Source organism: Lagenorhynchus albirostris, chromosome 11 (genome assembly GCF_949774975.1).
Source record: "Lagenorhynchus albirostris chromosome 11, mLagAlb1.1, whole genome shotgun sequence".
NCBI classification, from domain to species: domain Eukaryota; kingdom Metazoa; phylum Chordata; class Mammalia; order Artiodactyla; family Delphinidae; genus Lagenorhynchus; species Lagenorhynchus albirostris.
In genome coordinates, this window is record NC_083105.1 from 38,358,623 (window position 1) to 38,381,760 (window position 23,138).

At 36.0% G+C, this 23,138-nt stretch overlaps 1 protein-coding gene across 1 annotated transcript in view; it reads right to left on the reverse strand.

Moving 5' to 3' along the window:
- Window positions 1-23,138, reverse strand: part of PTPRQ (protein tyrosine phosphatase receptor type Q) — a 198,346-nt gene that overhangs the window by 152,643 nt on the left and 22,565 nt on the right. Inside the window, exons 10-17 of the mRNA XM_060165124.1 lie at window positions 18,125-18,305; window positions 16,589-16,750; window positions 16,306-16,485; window positions 15,594-15,701; window positions 15,172-15,450; window positions 7,032-7,214; window positions 6,576-6,677; window positions 2,571-2,691 (exon numbers count right to left, since the gene is read on the reverse strand). Of these exons, the coding sequence (XP_060021107.1) occupies window positions 2,571-2,691; window positions 6,576-6,677; window positions 7,032-7,214; window positions 15,172-15,450; window positions 15,594-15,701; window positions 16,306-16,485; window positions 16,589-16,750; window positions 18,125-18,305 (1,316 nt within the window). The remainder of the gene's footprint in view (window positions 1-2,570; window positions 2,692-6,575; window positions 6,678-7,031; window positions 7,215-15,171; window positions 15,451-15,593; window positions 15,702-16,305; window positions 16,486-16,588; window positions 16,751-18,124; window positions 18,306-23,138) is intronic.

Consider the following 23,138-nt stretch of genomic DNA (forward strand, 5'->3'; position numbering starts at 1 on the left):
CAAAATATATAAACAGATCATGCAGCTCAATAACCAAAAAACAAACAACCCAATCCAAAAATGGGCAGAAGACCTAAACAGACATTTCCCCAAAGAAGATATACAGATGGCCAAGAAGCACATGAAAAGCTGCTCAACATCACTAATTATTAGAGAAATGCAACTCAAAACTACAATGAGGTATCACCTCACACCAGTTAGAATGGGCATTATCAGAAAATCTACAAACAACAAATGCTGGAGAGGGTGTGGAGAAAAGGGAACCCTCTTGCACTGTTGGTTGGAATGTAAATTGATACAGCCACTATGGAGAACAGTATGGAGGTTCCTTAAAAAACTGAAAATAGAATTACCATATGACCCAGCAATCCCACTACTGAACATATACCCTGAGAAAACCATAATTCAAAAAGAGTCGTGTACCACAATGTTCATTGCAGCACTATTTACAATAGCCAGGTCATGGAAGCAACCATAATGCCCATCGACAGCAACGAATGGATAAAGAAGGTGTGGTACATATATACAATGGAATATTCCTCAGCCATAAAAAGGAACAAAATTGGGTCATTTGTAGGGACGGGGATGCATCTAGAGACTGTCATACAGAGTGAGGTAAGTCAGAAATAGAGAAACAAATATTGTATATTAACGCATATATGTGGAACCCAGAAAATGTTACAGATGATCTGGTTTGCAGAGCGGAAATTGAGACACAGATGTATAGAACAAACGTATGGACAGCAAGAGGGGCAAGCAGCTGACAGGTGGGGGTGGAGGTGTGATGAATTGGGAGATTGGGATTGACATGTATACACTCATGTGTATAAAATGGATGACTAATAAGAAAATAAATAGACATTAAAAAAAAGAAAGAAAAAAAAATCTGGAAGTCATCATTGATTCCATTGATTTGTTTCTTTTTTTTTCGTTCTCACAGCCAATCCATTCATCAAATCCTATCAACTCTTCTTCCTAAATGTTATAAAAAGCTGCCCACTCCTTTCCTTCATCCCAGCATCATCCACGGCCCAGACTCCTTATCTCCTACCTAGTAACGCTGTTAACACTTTTGCCTCCTGCAATGCATTCTCCATAAAGTATCCAAGGTGCTTGAAATTCTCTAGTAAGTCCCATTACCACTGAAATGAAAACAAAATCCTTACAGTGGCTTAGCTCCTGAACTTTTTTGGCCTCCTATCTTCCAGGATAACTCTCCTCTCTCTCTCTCCGGCAACACTGACCTCCTCTATGGTCTTCAAAACGACAAGTGTGTCCCCCACCAAGCCTATGCGGTTGATGTTCCCTCCTCCTGCAGATCTTCTCTTGACGAGAAGCTCCTTCTTGGCATTCAGACCACAACTCAATGCCACTTCTTTAAAGAGGACTTCCAAAGCACTCTATGAACAGTAGCCCTCTTTCCCCCAGTTTCCCCTCATTTTTAAATTTCTGGGTATATAATCCACTTATCTCTTTAGAATATGAGCTCCTTGAGGGCAGGGGCCTTGTTCACAGGTAAATACATACTCTATCATTATTATTGAATGAAGGAATGAAAAACTGAATCGATAAATGAATGAGTAGGGTAATAGAGGGGAATGGTTACCTTCTTCTCACTGCTTCTCTTCCCACTAACATCCCTCATGTCACTCCCAATTTTGCCAAAGAGTAAGCAAAATGACTACTAATCAGGCAATGAATAATACAGGACACGTCCTAAGGAGCAGTATGCAAAGGGTATAAACAGGCATTGGGGGGGCAGGAAATCTTAATTTAGGAAAGAGAAGAATAGACTTTTTAAAAACACCATAGCCTCTTACTCAATGATGGACGTTCCAAGTGAGGAATACAAAAGTAAGAAATGCCTATGTTCTTTAAAGCATTATGTAAATTGTATTTCCTGAGTTGAAATATTTAAAATACACTAGGAAATATGTTATTGAATGGTGAATCCTTTTACGAGGATTTATATTAGATCAAAGTAAGCATTTTTATCTGTTGAGCTTTCATGAAGCAATATAGCCATGCTGTTAATTGATGAGAAGCACTATAGGATTACATCTTTTTCATGATTGACTCATAAATAGGCAATTAGGGTAAAGGTGATCAGTAAAAAATAAATATACTGCTTACATCTCAATAGAAAATTGACCTTAAATAATAGATTTCTGGAGAAATATCTTTTAGTTAAATTTTAGTTTAATTATTCTGCTCAAGGAAACTTAAAGAGACAGTGGCATAGAGAATATTGGAGTAAAACTGAAAGCCTCTGTATTCACTTGTAGTCACATAAGCTGACCACTCCATGACTCTGAAGAGCAGAATTTTAGTATAATTGCACATAATACACATTGTTTTGTTTTGGTTACAAAAATCATTATCTGACTATGCTTGGACCTCTATGTAATATAGGAAAAAGTTGTTTCTTAATAAAGGCATATTAACTAGCCTATTAATAATCAGATTCCTAATGTACCTTCACAATCTGAAATTTAAAAACTGCATTCCTATTATGTTACAGATTAATACTTGTTCTCAGAACTATTTCCAAAAAAGAAAAAAATTCTTACCAGACATAAACTGTGTAATAGAGGATAATTCCATTTGGCTCCAGGGGTGGTTGCCATGACAACTTTACCGTGACACCAGACAACTGTTTTAGAGAGAAGTCTTGTGGGGGAGAATCAGGAGCTGAAAAGTTAGAATATATGATAATGCATTTTATTAAACATATATAAGAAAAAGTTAAAATAGAAATGCACAAAATTTTTATTATGAACTTTCTGGTAAATGAATCAGGTACAGTGCCTTTCTCCATGGGCTTGAGAGACTGTTTACTTTCAAAATGAGATGATAAAAGAAGATTTTGCATGGTGGTGTTAGAACATCTGTTTCTGTGATTCAATGGAAAAAAATATTTCATGAGAAAAAAGAACAAGGGCTATGTCATTGTGATTTACCTACTGTTCAAGTACATCTTGGTAAATTATCCTCCTCTAATAAAAATAAAACTATTGGTTGGGGTGAATAAATATACAATAAAAGAGCTCCACAAACAATAAAAAGAGATGGGGAAAAAACATGCATCCAAGAAGTGGGAAAGTGATAAGTATAACATTGTGAGAGCAATTAAAATGACGGACCTCACAAATGAAAACTACATTCCTCAATTTCAGTAGCGTCATTAAACTGCAAAATAATATCAAAATCTGTTGAGTCTTCAAAATTGAATGGGTTACAAAGGAAATGCCAATGTAGCACATAAACAAGAATATAGACATTTTAGGGTCTACTTCTAATTGTGCTATAATAGTGTAAGGATTTAAATATTTTAGCCATTCTGAATTGAATAAACACTAAAAAAATTACTGCAAACTAATTAGCAAGTTTATATTTCCACCTAGATAAAACATTTAGAATGGTACTTCTCAGCTCCTGTATAACAGCATAGTAATGTCTTAGAATATTAACACAATTTTTTTGCACGTAAAAGGGTACAAATTACTACAATTTTGATCATTGTTTTAGTTATGCATGGAAAGTGGACTCATAGCTAATAGAAATTCCAAGAATTTATTCAGATCTTTGAACAATGTTATAGATTAGTATTTGTGCAAATCACTTTTTCCAATAATTTGGAGAAAATGCTGCCTGAATTATTATATTTTCTTTCTGATTTTCTGAGTAATCCCCACTATAGTGTACACATACGTGTGTGTGTTTTCATTATTTTGGTAAAAACAGTTTTTTAAAAAAAATTTATTGAACAGAGAAAAGCTTTATGAGTTCTATAGAATAAGTGACAGCTAATTTATATTTTCAGTTGGTATTCTCACTGGCACTATAATAAAAATGCTAACAAATATTGATTATCACAAGAATCCATATATCATTTGGAGATGTCTGTTTCCCAAGATATGAATTACCTCTAACCAAGAACTCTCTTTCATCTGTCAAAACAAAAACCTAGAATACTTTTTTTCTGAATATCATTGCAAAACTTAACTTTTGTTTATTATTGGAAAAAAAGAATTTTAATCAAAACTAGTACTGACATAGAATATTATATGTTGTAACTGAGCATTTTTCTTCTATAATATGCTTTAAGATGTTTATGTGGAATATCAGTTTTTGGTGTTTTATATTTAATCTTCCATATATTCTTGGGTTTTTTTAATGTAAAACATTTTATTGCTAAATAAATGTAATTAACACGCCTTTTTTTTTTTTTTTTTTTTGCGGTACGCGGGCCTCTCACTGTTGTGGCCTCTCCCGTTGTGGAGCACAGGCTCCGGACGTGCAGGCTCAGCGGCCATGGCTCACGGGCCCAGCCGCTCCGCAGCATGTGGGATCTTCCCAGACTGGGGCGCGAACCCACGTCCCCTGCAACGGCAGGTGGACTCTCAACAACTGCGCCATCAGGGAAGCCTTAACATGCCTTTTTAAATAAAATACTGAATATCTACTATAGCAGACTAACTTTCAATCATTTTAGCATTTGTTAAAATAACCTTTGTATTCAGAATTGCAGTTTTAAAAAATGAAATTGGAAAAATTAAATAAATGCAATATCTTTTGCAATCTATCCAAGTCATCAAGACAGAGCATATAAGGATAGATAAGGGTCTTCCTAAGGCTCTTACTCACTCTGCTTGGCATGATCTTTCCTATCCCTCACCCTCCCTCTACTCGTCTGTCTTCAGGTCACAGTTTAAACATAACTTAATCAGCTACATTTTCCTGGATGCTTCAGAGTAGCTAAAGTTCCTTGGTTTTGGTCCTGGTGAACACTTAAACCAGTAATTAGAATAATAAAAATTACTTGTCTAGACCTTTGTCAAATTTAGATCTCTTCTGCTGAACTTCAAGCTCCAGGAAAGCAAGGAGCTCCTACTACCCAATAAAGCGAAGCTTCTCAGCCTTTATCCATTCTAGATTTGCTATAATTTTTCTAAAAGAGGTCTTGGTCTTCACCCTATTCCGTAGCAATTATATCAATAACTGGGCCAAGGACTTAGATGGAAGTTTACCATGACTCTGCATTTTTAACAGCCCAGGTAATTTGGATGCATAGTATAATTTTGCAACTATTGACTTGAGTGGTAATAAACTCTGCCTGTTCAAAATATATGTTCACTACTGGTCTAGGGTCCTTCATATAAGACCTCAGATTCTTACTATAGGGACTATTTCATTAGATTGGAAATAAAGAGGGTACTATGTCTATTAGGGCATTGCTAAAATGATTTAATACATCTTTCTTAGACATTACCTAAGAGAGAAGGAGAGCTAACCTTCTTCCCTAGCCTTTAGCCATGGTCTCTTTGGGAGAACTTTTATTTGGTTAATTTTCACTTTGAGAGTGAGAAGAATCTATGAAAAAAATGAAAATTTGGACAGGTGAGTTTTGCTGAAGAAACAAGCATGGAAAGTAGAGGCAATAACTAAGGAAGACTAACCCATGAGAAGACTTAGAAACTGGGGCAACCAGTTCTAAGTTTCTAGAAATGGGGGTAGAAACTAAGATCTACCAGTTTCTGACCCTGGTAGATCACCTTACCAGGATGTTTTGATGAAGTATTTTGGTGGAGGGGAAAACACAGAGGGACCTGAAATGGGGGAAGAGGGCTTCTGAAGACTTTATTACTTGGAGTAAAGTAAGAAAAACGCAGAGAAAAGCCTTTCTTCTTCTAGAAGTAAGTAACATACATTTTGTCCTGGTGAATGACTAGAATCTGAACCACAGAGTGCAGCTTAGTGTGAAGTTGGGGAAACCTGAGAAGGTGAAAAAAGATATTCTACAAACACATGTTACATCCAGACCTACCCCTCTTCGCAATGGGACTTTCTTTTACAGAAGAAAAATAACATTCTCAAAATACCCAATGTAAAAAACATAAAATGTAAATCCAAATCCCAAATATATCTCTCAAAAGTAATTTTCTTAGCATGATATATGCCTATAACTTGGTGAAGTAGTATTGTAAAGTGGTCTCAGTAGTAAAATTGATTTTATTCAGGTTAGGAAAATGTATGCTTAGATATTCAATATGAAGGCTATTAACATTCAGGAATAGCATCTTGGCAAATTATGTAGAGAAATCCGGAAAATAGCCTGCAGTCATTAGCAAAAAGCTAATCCTAATAACAATAAAAAATGGTGCAGGTTGACATAACAGAATCTACTACAAAACTTATGTAAATGTCTATTCTTACGAATGTTAAAGTTGAAAAACACAGTTGTAACATATACTGATTAATGTTCAAACTATTTGCACCAAAATGTTAGCCTTAAAAATTCCCATGGGAAAAAATATTACTGATTTTTTTTTTACAGAGCATGGATGACTTCAGAATTTTAAAAAAATGCATTTTATATATCTGATTTTACTGAACATAAATCTGACTTTGCAAGCTTCTTTTAAACCATGACAATGAAATCTCTGTATAAAGCTGGTGCAGCACACAAGTGCTACCCAAGGCTGGAGAATTCTTATGTTATATCTTCATTCTGTATACATGTTTTTTGAAGTGTGATGGATTCAAAATATATCACTATTCACTGCTATATTTACCATCTTCTTCAGTCAGCACACTTATGGGTGCACTCCGAACTCCTTCACCTTTGAGTGTACTAGCTGACACCTCAATTATATATTGCGTATACTTCTTCAGTCCTAAATAGAAATAAAATAGATAAGACTTACAAAATGTCCCTTAATTATATGCAAGAAGCAAGCTATGAAATGTCTCAACACTCTTTCAAAAGTAAAAACTAAATGAAAATGTAGTTCTTGGAATAGTAACTCCTATTATGAAGACAAAATATTAAAAAATGTAGAAAAAACTGACTTAGAGTAGTCTTTCACATGACCTGCCATAAACTTCCAGTTTATTTACCAGAAGGCCAGAATTGTCACACCCTGTATAAAGCTAATCACACTTACCATTTCTAATATAACAACAAGCTAATATTTTGTGGCCACTCTGTCAATATAAATGTAAATTTCCAATATTATATATATTTTTACCTTTAATGTTCTGGGTCAAAGAGGTTGTATTTATAGTTCTTTCCTCATTTCCATCACTTTTCTTGAGATAAATTGTATATTTTTGTATAATTCCATTGGGACTATTTGGGGGAAGAAATGATAGCTCAATCTCTCCAGAGGAAATATTTTTGTAAGTAATATTTTCTGGTGCACTATCAGGCACTGAAAAAAACAAAAAGATACATGCATAAAACAATTCCACCCTAATAGTGCATTCTGCTGAAGTTTTCGCTCCAGTGGAGAAGGATATGTATACATGAACATTCATTAGAGTGCGATTATAATAAACATCCTAAATGCAGTAAAATATGGGTAAATTATAGCACTTACAACTGTTTAAGACAAATTTCATTTCCAAGAAAATTCATACTACAACTCTACAGAATAATGTTTAGAGGATGATTTTTTTTTTTTTTTTTTTTTTTTTTTTGGTACGCGGGCCTCTCACTGCTGTGGTCTCTCCCTTTGCAGAGCACAGGCTCTGGACGCGCAGGCTCAGTGGCCATGGCTCATGGGCCCAGCCGCTCCGCGGCATGTGGGATCTTCCCAGACCAGGGCACGAACCCGTGTCCCCTGCAACGGCAGGCGGACTCTCAACCACTGCGCCACCAGGGAAGCCCTATAGGATGATGTTTTTATTAAAATACCTGAGACTCTATTAAACTGTCTTACATTGCAGTACATGCAGATAAAGTGGTCCCTGGGTATGGGCAGTGAATTGGATCCTCACCCTCACCCCCACCCCCTTCACGGATACCAAAATTCAAGGATGCTCAAGTCTTATATAAAATGGCATAGTATTTGCATATAACCCATGGACATTCTCCTGTATACTTTAAATCATCTCTAGTTTACTTATAATACCTAATATAATATAAATGCTATATAAATAATTGTAAACACAATGGAAATGCTATGTAAATAGTTGCCTGCCAGCATGCAGCAAATTTAAGTTTTGCTTTTTGGAACTCGCTGCAATTTTTTTTCAAATATTTTCAATCCACAGTTGGTTGAATCTGTGGATTCAGGGCCCACAGATACAAAGGGCTAACTGTACAAGAAGGAGGACTGAAAAACACTTAAAAATTGATTCTGCCTTTCATTAATAATGATAATAATACATAAATGATTAATAGAATAGTTTTGATATAAACAAGATCTATGACAAGACAAGGATCCTCTCCTAGATATAAGGCTGCATATAATAACCTGGTAACAAAACAGTCTACTAAGGATACAGGATATCAATAAATAAAACACTAGTTTTCTGTATCTATTAATGTTCTTATTATATTGAATGTAATGGTCACAAAATGGTTTTCTACATATATTCAAATACCAATACTACATGTGGGATTCCAATTCTGCCAAAATACTGGAATAGATAAACACTAAACTGAATGACTATTATAATTAAAAGAAGTAAAACTCTGCATAAAATTAACATTTTTCTTGTCACGTAAGGAATTGCAGAGCTGACAAGGGAGTTAAGAAATTTCTGGTGGTCCAAAAACAAATGCAAGAAAACAAACAAAATAAAATCAAACAAAAAACAGTAAAAACAAGAATCCTGAGATGGAAGCTGGTACTAAAGCCTCCTCTGCCTTGGAGGGTACTGGTCAATCCTGGTGACTTGGAGTTTCTGTATTAACAGCTATGTAGAGTGCCAGAAAAAGAATATAAAACCTTGGGCCAGAAGAAGGATAAGGATACCCCTGCATCAAGAATTGGAACCCCAAAAGAATGCAATTTCAACTAGGGCCATGATATTGGCCAACTCTAGGGGCACCTTGAATTCTTCTGCAGAGTACCACAGACCTCAATGTGAGTGGTAACTTCTAGGCTTGTGCAATGTGGTGTATTCACTCTCAAGGACTAGGGAGTGAGAAGTAAGCCCACCATGCAAAAGAGGCCAGAAAAGTAACTTTTTTCCTCTTGCCACTCCTCTGGATGAAGAGGTGGAATAGAAAAATGACACATTTTTGGAACTGTAAGCCTATCCCTATGAGCATATGTAGCCTAAATCCATGCTACCCATATAGCCTGAAAAGACCTCTACTTCAGAATATAAATTAAAATGAATTTGAGTTGCCATTACTCAAAAGCAACTAGCAGAAGCAAACACACATTTTCTTGGAAGAAACTCAACTTCAACTCAGTCTACATAAATTTCCCACAGATGAAGTTTCAAGGAATATGAACTCACTGATAAAAGTCACAAAACACACAGGCAAATCAGGCACCGATACTTAAAGCCAGCAAAGAAAAAGGAAAACACACACACACACACACACACACACACACACACACACACACACACACACAGCAGTCAGACTTCAAAAGACTTTAGATACTGAAGTTATCAAAGAATAAAAATACAAACGTTTAATATATTTCAAGAAATCAAACATTTAAAAGTATGAGCAATGAATTCTTTAGATAATAATAAATAATGTAAATAACCAAGCAGACTTGAAAGAGAACCAAATAGGACTTGTAGAATAGAAAAAAAATAAAATTAAAATTCTCTTGATGCACAAAAAAGCAGAATAGATATAGTGAAAATTTTAGCAAAAAAAATTTACAGTATTGAATAAATTATCAAAAAGTAACTCAGAGAAAGAAAACGTAGAGAATATAAAATGGCAGTTAAGAGACATAAGGGATATACTAAGGGGGTCTAAGAAAGTAGAGAAAATGAAGAAGAAGAAATATTTGAAGGGATAATGGCTGGGACTGATCAAAATTGTTGAAAGATATCAGGCTTCAGAACAAGGAATCCCAATAAATCTCAAGCAAAATTTTCTTTAAAAAATCATATTGGGCTTCCCTGGTGGCGCAGGGGTTGAGAGTCCGCCTGCCGAAGCAGGGGACACGGGTTCGTGCCCCGGTCCGGGAAGATCCCACATGCCGCGGAGCGGCTAGGCCCGTGAGCCATGGCCGCTGAGCCTGCGCATCTGGGGCCTGTGCTCCGCGGCGAGAGAGGCCACAACAGTGAGAGGCCCGCATACCACACACACAAAAAAATCATATTTAGGGGCTTCCCTGTTGGGGCAGTGGTTAAGAATCCGCCTGCCAATGCAGGGGACACGGGTTCGAGTCCTGCTCCAGGAAGATCCCATGTGCCGTGAAGCAACTAAGCCCATGCACCACAACTACTGAGCCTGCGCTCTAGAGCTCGTGAGCCACAACTACTGGGCCCGTGTGCTACAACTACTGAAGCCCACATGCCTAGAGCCTGTGCTCCGCAGCAAGAGAAGCCACCGCAATGAGAAGCCCGCGCACTGCAACAAAGAGTATCCCCAGCTCCCCACAACTAGAGAAAGCTCGCACGAAGCAACGAAGATCCAATGTGGCCAAAAATAAATAAATTAAATTTTTAAAACTCATATTTAGACACATCATTGTGAAAGTACATAATACCAAAGAAGAGAAGATCTTAACAGCACCAGGAAGAAAACAGATCATCTACATAGGAATGACGATTAGACAGAAAAGTGACCTCAGTTGAAAAACGAATGGAATTCTAAACCCAGAAAAATTAACAAGAACAAAATAAAAGCATATTCAGACAATCAAAAACAGAGAGAAAGCCATCAATGCAACCTCAACAGATGAAACTGTAAACAATGCACTTTAGCAGAAAAATATTTGCTGGAGATGACAGACCACAGTTGGAAAGATACTCGTTTAAAATTGCCTTCATAGAACAGTAACAATAATGACTAACTTGATGGTTAAACAACATAAACTAAATATGTGCATATTACTGCCATTATAGAGTCCTGATATAAGTCCTTTCCTTTCAAAAGAAAGAACCTTTTTTATTGGTAGTCTAAATACAATGGATATAAAAAATGCTACTAATAAATTTAGTAGAGAAAATTCAAAAGCTTTAAAAATGTAGAAACAGTACCCCCTCACCCCCACTGTTACCTGTTATGAAGTGCATTGCATCTAAAGCAGACTTAAGAGGAAAAACTGAGATAAGAATGTTGATATTTCTAAAATTTTGGGAAGAACTGTAATTCAATACATAACTTGATATAGCAATATATAGCAATATAATCCTACTATCCCTTCCCAAAGAGTCAAAATCTTCTCTACTATCTTTCCAAGCCAAACCATTAAATTGAGAAAAATCCTCAACAACTACTCTGAATGCTCTCTTAGCCTTCTGGCTCTAAGTGAAATCTTGGAACTGCTTGAGAACACTACAACTCAGCACTCCTGGGTAACAGATAGCTATTTGTTTTTCTCTCATCATTCCTATAACCATAGGGCCTGGAAGTCAAGTATTTATGCTTTTCTTTGCCATATCCAGATCTATTCTTCTTCTTTCTGAAAAACTCGAGGTGTCACCCCTCCTTTAAGACAATCACCTTGTGGTACTCTTCCACTTCTCCACACGTCTTAAAAAGTTTATCACCTGTATGACTGACTTCCTCTCTACCACTCTCAGAGATGTCAACACTGATGGAAATGATCTGTGCTATTCCGTGGACTCTGTATTCGTCGAGGTCCATAATTTCAGTCATCTTTTCCTCCACCTCACTTTAACCACTAGCTTTCATGGCAACATCTGAGGGCTTGTCATTACCTATAACTGTCAGTATTCCTCTCTCTGTCAACCACCTATCTTTCCAGCTGACTGACCCTCTATTGCCAATCCAACAAGTCTTTGACCCTCATCAAACCTTCACTGTCCATCACCTCCCTTATGTCCTCATCTCCCTACTTACTCAGGTCAGAGTCCACAGTCTATCACTAAAACCACTCCCTAGCAATCTCCAGAAACTCCTTTTTCTATCTTACTATTCCTGCAAGATTCCAACTTAGGTTAAACTGAACTCAGGGCTAGTTCTACATCTGCAATATAACAGCTAAAAATGTCTGAATAAAATACCACTCCATGCTCACTAGCCTTACTTTAATTTATAACCTCAAATCTCAAATCAATCTTTTTCACTGCTTGGCAGCCTATCTATTTTTTAGTTAATTTAGTCTCCTCTGTTATGTATGTTTTCACCATATTCTCTCTCCACAAACATCCAATATCTCCTCTCCCTCCTTATTCAAAGCTGATAAACTTGCTTCTAATTTCATTGAGAAAATAAAAACCTTCAGAAGAGGACTACATACGTTCCTACCACCCCTCTTCCTTTAACTGCCTTCTCTCCTTACTCCTTTCTAAAACCCAGTCCACTTCAGCACTAGATTCCACTCCGTCTACCTAGTCAGACCTTAGACTTGACATTCTTTCCTCTCTGTTGTATTTTTAGTTTTTCTCTCTTCACTTTCTATCATTCTTTCTATGAATTCTTTCTATCATTGTATACATGTGAACACACATCAGCTATTGCACTTCCAAGCATTAGTAAAATAATCAAGATAAAACATCTGAACAAATAATGTACTCCTATTTGTAATTAGCAGCATTAACACATTACTGAGTTAGCATAGCTCTCAATTTCTCATGAAACAATATTGAAAAGTGGGATCTTGTTTTTTATAGTAAGAGTAGAGGGTATATTTATTGTATTTAGTAAGAATATTGAGCCCTGGGAACAAACAAATAGTTGCTCCTGAGCACATCCTGCTTCAAATGACACCTTGAGACTGCTTAAAATTATAGCTTCCTCTTTTTTCAAAAAGAACTGAACTCGGTGGTCCAACTTAGCAAACATGATCTAGGAAAAGTCATTAATGTAGATTCCATTGCCTATGAAACACCCAGTAATTTATATTAACTTTAGGAGGGTGGAAATTCATTTTCTTTTACAGTGCTAATATAGCCCAGTAAGGGTTGGTATACTGTAAATTATTTGTTGAATATTTGTTGCAAGGATGAACTTCTCAGACCTCAGTTTTTCATTAGGAATGAAGATAATAATACCTTATTGCTTTATTCTGGAATTAAAAAGGCAATTTTTGTGAAAGCCAATAGAAGAGCCCACAATGGTATGTTGCAGGTACTTAAAATATGCTTCATTCCTTGACATGGTGTAAAATGAAACCAGGTAGAGTAAGATATTTTTCTCAAAAATATTTATTTTAAGTACAATATTTATAAAAGTAATGAAGCATGCCAATATATATATCAATTAAATTGCACTATAATGGATAACTTATAATAATAAAAAATGTTCTTTTCATTACACTCTTATTCCTGCCATTACAACTACTGTCATCCTCTATGGTTAATCTTATTAATTTCTGTGACCAGTCTGAAGAGGATACTTTTGCTCAAAGGTAAGCCACTTTACTAGATTCCTAGTTCCTCAAGGTCAGGGACAAGGCCTCACCTATAGCATCTGTCTGAATCAGAAGAAATTGTTGATATTTGGCCAATTATGACATATAGGAATAGCAACTCCATATGGTTCAGCCAGTATCTAGGCAATCAATAAATATTTATTTTTTACAGTGCAGGGATGAAACAGTAACTTTACGGAGTTGGCCTAAAAGTGATGCTGCAAAATATATGACTATAAACATAATACAAACAGTGCACTAAGATCATCAGGCAAATGTCGTGCTTTGTGCTATTTGCTCTTGCATCACTGAAACACAATTAACTCTTTGCTTGCGTTATTTCCTTTATATGGGATACATCCCCTGGCCACCCAACAACCTCTATAATGTCCATTCCACCGACTCCTTAAGACTCAGGTCAAATGCTACCTCCTCTGTAAGCCTTCTCCAGGCATGTCCTTTCTGTGCTCAGACTCTGCACCTCTGTCTATACACATACCTCAAGAATGTATATAGACTATAACAGCTTCATCAAAGAATATATTCCCAAAATAATCAAATTATTTTTATTTAAAATATATTTAAAGTAACCTTATTTTTCTCTATTTTTAAAAAGAGTTTATGTTATCCAACTTTGAGATGGCTTATGTACTGTGTTAACATAACTGATATTACAATTTCTAAATAAAAACAAGTTTAATTACCAAAAAAAAAACAATGTAGGGACTTCCCTCGTGGGGCAGTGGTTAAGAATCTGCCTGCTGGGCTTCACTGGTGGTGCAGTGGTTGAGAGTCCGCCTGCCGATGCAGGGGACACGGGTTTGTGCCCCGATCTGGGAAGATCCCACATGCCGCGGAGCGGCTGGGCCTGTGAGCCATGGCCGTTGGGCCTGCACATCCGGAGCCTGTGCTCCGCAACGGGAGAGGCCCCAAGAGTGAGAGGCCCACGTACCTCAAAAAAAAAAAAAAAGAAAGAAAAGAAAAATCTGCCTGCCAAAGCAGGGGACACGTGTTTGAGCCCTGGTCCGGGAAGATCCCACATGCCGCGGAGAAACTAAGCCTGTGTGCCACAACTATTAAGCCTGCACTCTAGAGCCCATGAGCTGCAACTACTGAGCCCATGCGCTACAACTACTAAAGGCCGCGCCCAAAGCCTGTGCTCCACAACAAGAGAAGCCACTGCAATGAGAAGCCCATGCACCACAACAAAAGAGTAGCCCCCTCTAGCCACAACTAGAGAAAGCCTGCACGCAGCAACAAAGACCCAACGCAGCCAAAAATAAATAAATTTATTTTTTAAAAAAGAATGTATGTAGATATATGTATGTGTCTATACACACACGTACATATATATGTATAGAATTTATATATATAGTCTCTATACATCTATGTACATCTATCTATAGATATACACTTACATTCAGCTTTACATATATGTACATCTATACATATATATGTATAAATATAGATACATCTATATCTATAGGTAGATGTATATGGACGTACAGAGAATGTATATAGATTATATATAGTATAGGAGTCTACTCTTATGAACGTGTCTCTGCTATTACCTAATTTGAAAGCAACCAAATTTATAGGTACACTGAAAAGACCTTTGATTTCTCAAGGTATTTCATTTGAAAAAAAAAATCACTGATTTTTATTCTGGAGTTCCCTTATATGTAAATCAAACTTAAAAAATTTGCACAGCAAGTCTTTTCCCACACTTTACCAGAAAGAGCATATAAATTCCTGGATTATACAAAACAGAATGAAAGACTTTAGGTTATGTAAAATATAAACAATATGGCAATTATCAGCCATGTTTACTTCCTTACTATGTATTAAACAAACAAAAACTTACCAGTTTCAGATGTCCTTACAGAGAGTAAAGATAACTGATTGCCATGACCAAATCTGGTATATGACCTTACAGAAATGTTATAGAGGGTGTAAGGTTTTAAGTCTCTTAAAATTATGCTTGTTGTTGAGGTGTTCTTCATGAATAAGGCATCTATATTTTTATAAAGCACTTCATAAGCAACAATAATCCCATTGGGTTTCTCAGGTGGTGACCACTTCAAACTTATTTCACTAGCAGTAACATCAATAACTTCAACATCTTGAGGTGATGATTCTGGTTCTGGGGGGAAAAAAACAAAACTTTAAATACATGTATTTTTTCATGCTTATTACTTCAGACACTAAAGGCAGCATGAGGTAGATGGCAATAAGCATGCAACACCATTTGCTTCTTTTTATTAAAACTGCACCTGATACTCTTACCATCTTCTGGAGTTCTCACAAAGATGTCATTTGCTTCGGACAAAGAACTTTCTCCAACACTGGTTGAGGCGGTCACTCTCATTTTATATTTTGTATATTTCTTTAACCCTATAAGGACAACAGGCAATTTGTTTAAAGTCCTTAAAATAATATTCTTGTATTAGTGCCATTTAACACAGGACTAGTGAAAATAACTTCTTTGGGAGACTGGTTCTCTAAATCAGCCCCCTTATAATCCCCATCTCCCAAACTTCCTTGGGATGAGAGCCTTTCCATCTTGATGACGTTTTAGTTTTTTCCTAAAATATTAAGGCGATCATCTGAGGCTGAAGAAATCATTTTTGGCACACTGCAAGGAGTACAGTTGATTTGGCACAAACACCATGTCAGCTCAGTTACTTCAGCTGATTGGCACATACACTTAATCAAGCCATCAATACTGAGTTATATTGATGTACCAGGCATAAAATCCCCTAGGTTAAGAGTATATTCTTAGGATACCTGTTATCTGATGATTTTATTTGCAGACAACTATAGTTAAAGAAAAACACATCTAATCAAGTAATTTCTGCAAGTATTTTTCAAGATATCCATGGGAGCATAGCACAACAAAATCTGGAATGATGCAACACGTGCCCTGCTGTGTTTAACGGCATAGAGAGATGTGTATTTTCCATCAGGAAAAGAATGTCGAAACAAAACTTTGTTCTACCTGTTATGAGAAAGCTGTTATCTACAGTAGTCATCTGGAATGCTCTGTTCGTATCCAGTTCCATTGCATAAATGGTATAATGAGTTATTTTTCCATTAGGATATTCTGGAGGATCCCAATATAACAAAATAGATGAAGAACTAATGTTTTTATACTTTATAACTTGAATGGAGCTTGGCACTTGAGAAGAAGAGTAAACAATTAATATGAATGAAAAGAAAAGTATTACAGTGTACAAGAGCAATATTTGCAGGTAATTATTTCAAAGGAAACACATTCTTACCTTGCTCACGTGTCCTAACATTGAGAACCGTTGGTGGTCCTTCTCCCATGATGGTGAAAGCAGATACACTAATCATGTGCTCAGTGAAAGGTACAAGTCTCCTGATAACGTAAGACAGCTGTTCAGCAGCAATGTCAGCGATATACTGATTCCTTGAAGTTCCTATTTGAAATCAGTTTTTAAAAAATGTTTGGCTTTGTGATCAAGATCATTCTTGCTCACACAGTGAAATTTTAAACCCAATTTCACATTATTCATTAATCTCTCCATGTAATCCTTTATATGAAAGGTAGATATATAATTAATAATAAATATGCCAAATATACCCCAACAATATATATAAATAGTTTGTGATCATAATATAGTTTTGCTAGTTGTTATACACTATCCTGGAACAAGAGATTAGTGTTTTGAGAAAATATAACTTTCTAAAAAAGACAGGCTAGGAGTTTTTTCTGAAAAGACCATTGGGCAATAATATCAAATTTAAATATTGTAAGTCAATGCTGCATTATAATTTGAAAATCATAGAAATAAGGTTTTACTTGGACTCAAAATTCACCACACATTTGCTAAATCCATTAGTGATTTAAAGCAAGCATGCTTATAAAACTGCCACATAAATATGTCTGGACAAGGATTTCAGAAAATGTTAGTTTTTTAGAACTTGCGCTTACAATGTTAATTAGCATTTAGGCCAAACAAAGTATTTAAGGAAACATCTACATCAGAAATCATGGGCCTCTAATTTTTAGTGTCTTCTAAAAATTAAGTCTTCTTTGCTCAGGAAAAACAGATCAATGAATGAAATAAACATATATTAAATGCAATGTGATACTTCTGCCTAATGCCATCATCAATAAAATAATATAACACTTTTAATTTGGAACGGAACAAATCAGAGAAAAAGCAGTAAGAAAAAAATTTTTTTCTCACTTAGCATTTTAGAAAAACCAGAGAGATAATTTAGATTTGTGTCTTCTAACCAAGTATTTTTAATTCGCTATATATGACATTCTCTTTTTAGAGACAGTAAGATCCATTGACCCTGAAGAGCAAGTGTATACACTAATGACATCACCACATCATTGGGGTCACCTACACCTGTTTATCACCCCATGCACTAGAGTTGTAACTTTCTGACCTATTTACCTTCAGTGACATTTGAAAACCTATTAGTCAAAAACTGCAGAGAGTGTGAGGCCTGTAAATGATTTGAAGATATGTTAATCCCTTCCCATCACACCTGCTTTGGCAACTGTAATAACTGATTGTCTATGCAGCTTGGCTAGAGACTCTAGGGTGCTACTTTCTCTCCAAGGAAGGTCAGATGGGTTAGAGGGGCCAGCTCCTGCCTGTGTGGCATTTCCATTTGCTGTATGAGGTTATCCGACAGTTAAAGAAGAAAAAATCTGACTCCAGCCCATGGACCATTAATAATTGGGTTGAACTCCCAGCTAAGGTTCATATCTGTGCTAGCTAGTACTGGTGGTTTAAATACATTTCACAGAACAACAACAAAAGAAATGTACCTACCAACTGCTGAAGGCTGGTCTTCAGCTCTACTCCTCACAGGAAAGTTATGATGTGGATGACTGCTATACATAACTGAAGCAATCGAGTACAGGTCAGAAGACATCTCTGCTGAACCCTCAAATAATCCTGCCATTGACTCTACTACGTTCACAGTTTCTGGAGCCATGGGGCCTTTTATATACTGCAATTGAAAACAGATATTTACAAAGACTGCTCGTGACAGTTATGTTAATAATGGCTTCATTCAAGGACTAGTTTCAAAAACTAGTAATTCTGGAATCACGTTTTTTTTAAAAATAATATTATTTCCATGACTGCTGTCTCTTTCACATTCCAAGATTTCACTCTGAAGCTACTAAAATCCTGCATCACTGTACCGATTGTGATCAATTCCATATCTTAAGAGACCAATACTGTATTGTGGGGAAAAGGAGATAATTCGTTTCTGACTTAAGTTAGCTTCTTTATGGTAAAATTAGACATCCTCATGCAAAGGTTTCATGACTAAAATACTTTAACTGCTCACCCCCCAAAAATAAGTGTTCTAGGCTTACTGCTTTATTAATATGTGTTTTGCTTTGCCATCTATACGTCTTCATTTGTATACGAGGTGTGAGCAGCCTGCATGCCTGGTAGATACATATCACTAATAATAGTTTCATCTATCATCGAGAGAAGTTACAGACATGAACAAAATTACATAGCAATAATTTTCAGAGTTCAAGGCAGACCTCTCCAAGGCTCTGGATTTAAGGAATATTTTGGGTAACTATGATTGTTCCTAGATGCCATAACGTATGTCACAAGTGTCGAGTTCACCGAAGTGGCAAATAATGAAAACAAAGTATCAGGAGCAGATTACAGATATACACAGTAGAGTTTTATGTTGGGACAACAAGAGGACTCTCTCCTTTCTTTCCCACATAACGGATTGAAAGAGAATGAGAAAATTTGAATATGGTCTACGCTTCAGATGGTACCAAGACAATATCAGTAATTGTGTCAATTGTGGTAATGGAATTATTGAATAAATTAAAATGTCCATGTCTTGTAGGAATCCATACTTAGGCACGTCAGAGCAAAAAGATATGAAGTCTGGAATTTATTTCAAAATAGCCGGCATCAACAGCAACAACAACGAGAGACAGCTGGGGCAAGAATGGCAGCATGCTGATAATTACTGAATCCAGGTGATGGGTTAATGGGGACACAGTTTATAATACTCTTTTTTTCTCCATTTATACCAGTTCAAAATTTTCCAAAATGAAATAGTTTTGGGAAAAAAAGAAACTGTTGCAAGAACTACTCTCTTTTTGTCAATTCCTTTTCAAGTTCAGTTTCAAAACTCACTCCAAACCCTTTTTTTAAAAAAGAAAATTATTCTGTTCCTTCTCAACTCCCTGCTCTCGTACTCTCAGAATTTGTAATTAATTCATAGTATAGGTTTTATTTATTTATAAAATTTTGGTACACCTGTGTTTTAATTATCTTACATGTTTTGGGATTGTGTTTACTCCGAGAGCCAAAAACAGGCTTTTAATTCCTTATTAACATAAAGCACTTAGTATCGTTAAAAAAGTAGTAGATACTCAGGAAAAATATCGGGAAGGCAAGAAATTTTAAGGCAGTTTACTTATTTAACTAGCTACAAAGACAGCTCATTTAAATATTAACTTTTCTGAAAAATAAAAAAATGGAGAAAAGATGCAAGGATATCTCTAGTTCTCCAAATGATATTTATAAAATAAAATTATCTAAATCTTGTTACATCTTTAGCCAGAAAAGTATTGTGATAAAAAGTAGGGAGATACCAATAAGATTTACTCTAAGAATATTGTGATAAAGCACTCTGGATAAGGAACCCTATATGGAACAAACTAAAGCTCTTCCATCTTTCAAGGCACACTTCAGCTCTGTCTCCACTGGGAAATCAGAGAAGGCATGAATCACAAACACATAATTCAGAGATGCTCTGGTAGTCCAGTCAATAGTTTAATGCCTGAACCACACAGCTGTTTCCACTATCAATCAGCCACCCTTTGAGAATCCAGGGTACAAAGCACTTTATAAAGGGTACGACAGGGTAATACAAAGAATTTCCCCTGAACTATGATTTTGCATTAAATCTCTCATATTTTATACCAATGTCAGATAAGCTTCTGAGAGTTAAACCATCGTATCCTATCAATTAACTAAGTTAAGCATCTCTGTTGACAAACTGCTGTTCCAGCCTAAGAGCTGACCTGAGTTAATTCTATCTGAATTTTCCCGAATTCATTGGAAAGACCCTCCCTAACTACAAATGATTTGAACATTGGTTTTGTAAAAACCCAGAATGTTACTAATTATCACCAAGTGTGCCATGTTGTGAATATTTCCCACACTTTGCCTCTCTAAAAAGGTATTAAGTATTAGGTTTTTCAAAGGATGAAAAAGAAAGATTTTTAAGAGCAAAAATGATGGGAAAGAACCAGAACTTAAGAGGGTAATGAGAAGGGGCTGAGAAGTAGGAGTGGAAATGAGGGATATAGAAGGGAATAAAGGCCCATCACAACTCCCAAAAGCTTGGACTCATTGAGTTAGTCCAGCATTCTCAACCTCAGCAGTAATAACATTCTGTGTTAGATAATTTTTTGTTATAGGGAGCTGTCCAGGGCATTGTAGGAAGTATAGCAGCATCCCTGGTCCCTACCCACTAGAAGCATCTTCCCAGTAGTGACAGTGAAAGCTGTCTTCAGAGATTGCCAAATGTCTCCTGGAGAGCAAAAGTGCCCCTGGTTGAGGACAACTGAGTTAGGCAATGTCACAATTCATCAACATGAAAAGCTTCTCAGATGCTACTTAGGGATCTTCAGAATTTATGTGAAAGAATTAGAAGTCTTCAGAGTTAAGTTCCTAATCCACCTGAATAAACCAACCTGATTCTACATGTAACAGTCTTCATTATAACTAATGTGATTTTAAAAAAGAAAAGAAAAAAACTCTAGTACATCTATCAACTTCCACTCACTAGAAGTCTGCTCGATTGAATTAATGAAAATTTTGACTTATTCTTAAGAAATGCTTCTCTATTTTATTATAAACTATAACATGATTTGTGCTATTATCAACCAGTGGTAAAAAGAAGTTTACAATTAGCATTATGTTTGGAAACCTCTAATGGATCCTATATCATTCTGCACATTATTTGGGTGATAAATCCCTAAGACTTGATTCTATTTATGTTCCTAATAATCAATGAAGTAAACTTGTCTCAAGCATTCCTTAACTACCTTCAAGTCCTGTCCTCAGCCTCAATCTGAAGCAACTGTCCAAGCATTTAGCTGGCTTTCTTCTCATGCTCATCACTGACAAACACTGATATACTTGAGAAATAGGTTGGATGAAAGGATGTATCTATACAAATCTCAGAAATCTGTAACACTACATAGCAAAGCAGTGTCTCTGGGGATAAAATGTCCCAGGGTTCGATTAGAATAACAAGTACAGGATGAGATTTTAGTGTGAAACTCAGCCAGAGAGCAATCCATGGAGAGATGACTTTAGGGGTTTTCTAACTTCTGTCTCAGCAGAATGAGTCTCCCAAAGAAATTAGTTTTATTCTTTGCATTGACAGAAGTAGAAAGTTTACACAAAAGGAGAAAATAATTCTGCTCAGTTTGGCTCTAGTCAAACTACATATAGAATATTGTGTTCAGCTGAGAAAGAGGCTCATTGACAAATTGGAAAATATACACAGAAGAGTTATCAATAATATGAAGGACGTGGAAACCATGACTGATGAGAACCTGAGGATGTTAAGCCTTAGGGAAGCCATGAGCATTATTTCAAATGATAAAAAGTTAAATCACTGTGCACTGTTATTACTACTGCAGAGACTAACATTTAAAGCTACTGTATATCAAGTACAGTGCTAAATACTTTTTCCCATGTGATATCACTTCATTATAACCTAAAGGGAAAGATATTATTATCTCCATTTTACAGTCATCTGTTCAAGTTCACAAAGCTAGTCATAGCAGAGGTGGGGTTGGAACACATTTTCCTGGTTGCAAATCCCAAACTCAAAGTCATTATATGCTACTGTGTGGGTCTATAGAGGAGAGATGGGACAAACTAGTAAACATTAGAGGACGAATATTTCAGTCCAAAACAGTTAAAGAACAGGGTAGTTTCTTATTTATCTATGTATATTCTGGACCTATCACAGTGCCTAGAACTTTATAGTTACCTAATAAACGCATGTCTGTGAGACCATAAGGAAGCATGGTTTAAGGCTTAAAGAACAGGAGCTGCTTTTGTAGTAGTTGATTCCCTATTGTCAGAGTTGATCAAATATTTTAGCAGAGGCTGGATTCCCAATCATTTATTAGGCATGTTATAGATGACATTCATATATAAGCTTGGAAGTTGAAATAACAGTCCTCAAACGCTGAGATTAAATTTTCTAATGTATTTCTTCAAATATGTTTTTAAATATCGAGAGTAAAATCTTATATGTATTTCAGCATGCTTAAATAACCTCTGTTTATTAAGAAACAAACAACTCATGAGAGGTCACTGGAAAAAATTTCAATAAGGATGATGAGATCAGGTCAAGCCTAGCATAGGATGATTATATTTTAATACTTTTTTAAAAGTGTAATCATCATGATATATGCACATGGCTAAAAATGCAAGAGGTGATGAAGGATTTACAATGGAAATACTTCCTTGTCTGTACTTTTCCAGTTGCAAGTCTTACACTCCAGAAGCAACAATTTTTTGAGATTTTGAAATCGTTTGTTTATTTTAATTGAGATATAACTGACATATATCATATTACTTTCAAGTGTACAACATAATGATTCAATATTTGTTGGAAGCAACACCTTTAATCATTTCTGTTTTCAGTTCTTATGGTTATTACTTCTAAAATCACTAGATAGCATGCTTATACTGTTCTGTTAAGGCTCACTTACTTTAGACAGCATCAACTGACTTTCTGCTACGACAGGAAAGCTAGATTACTTAA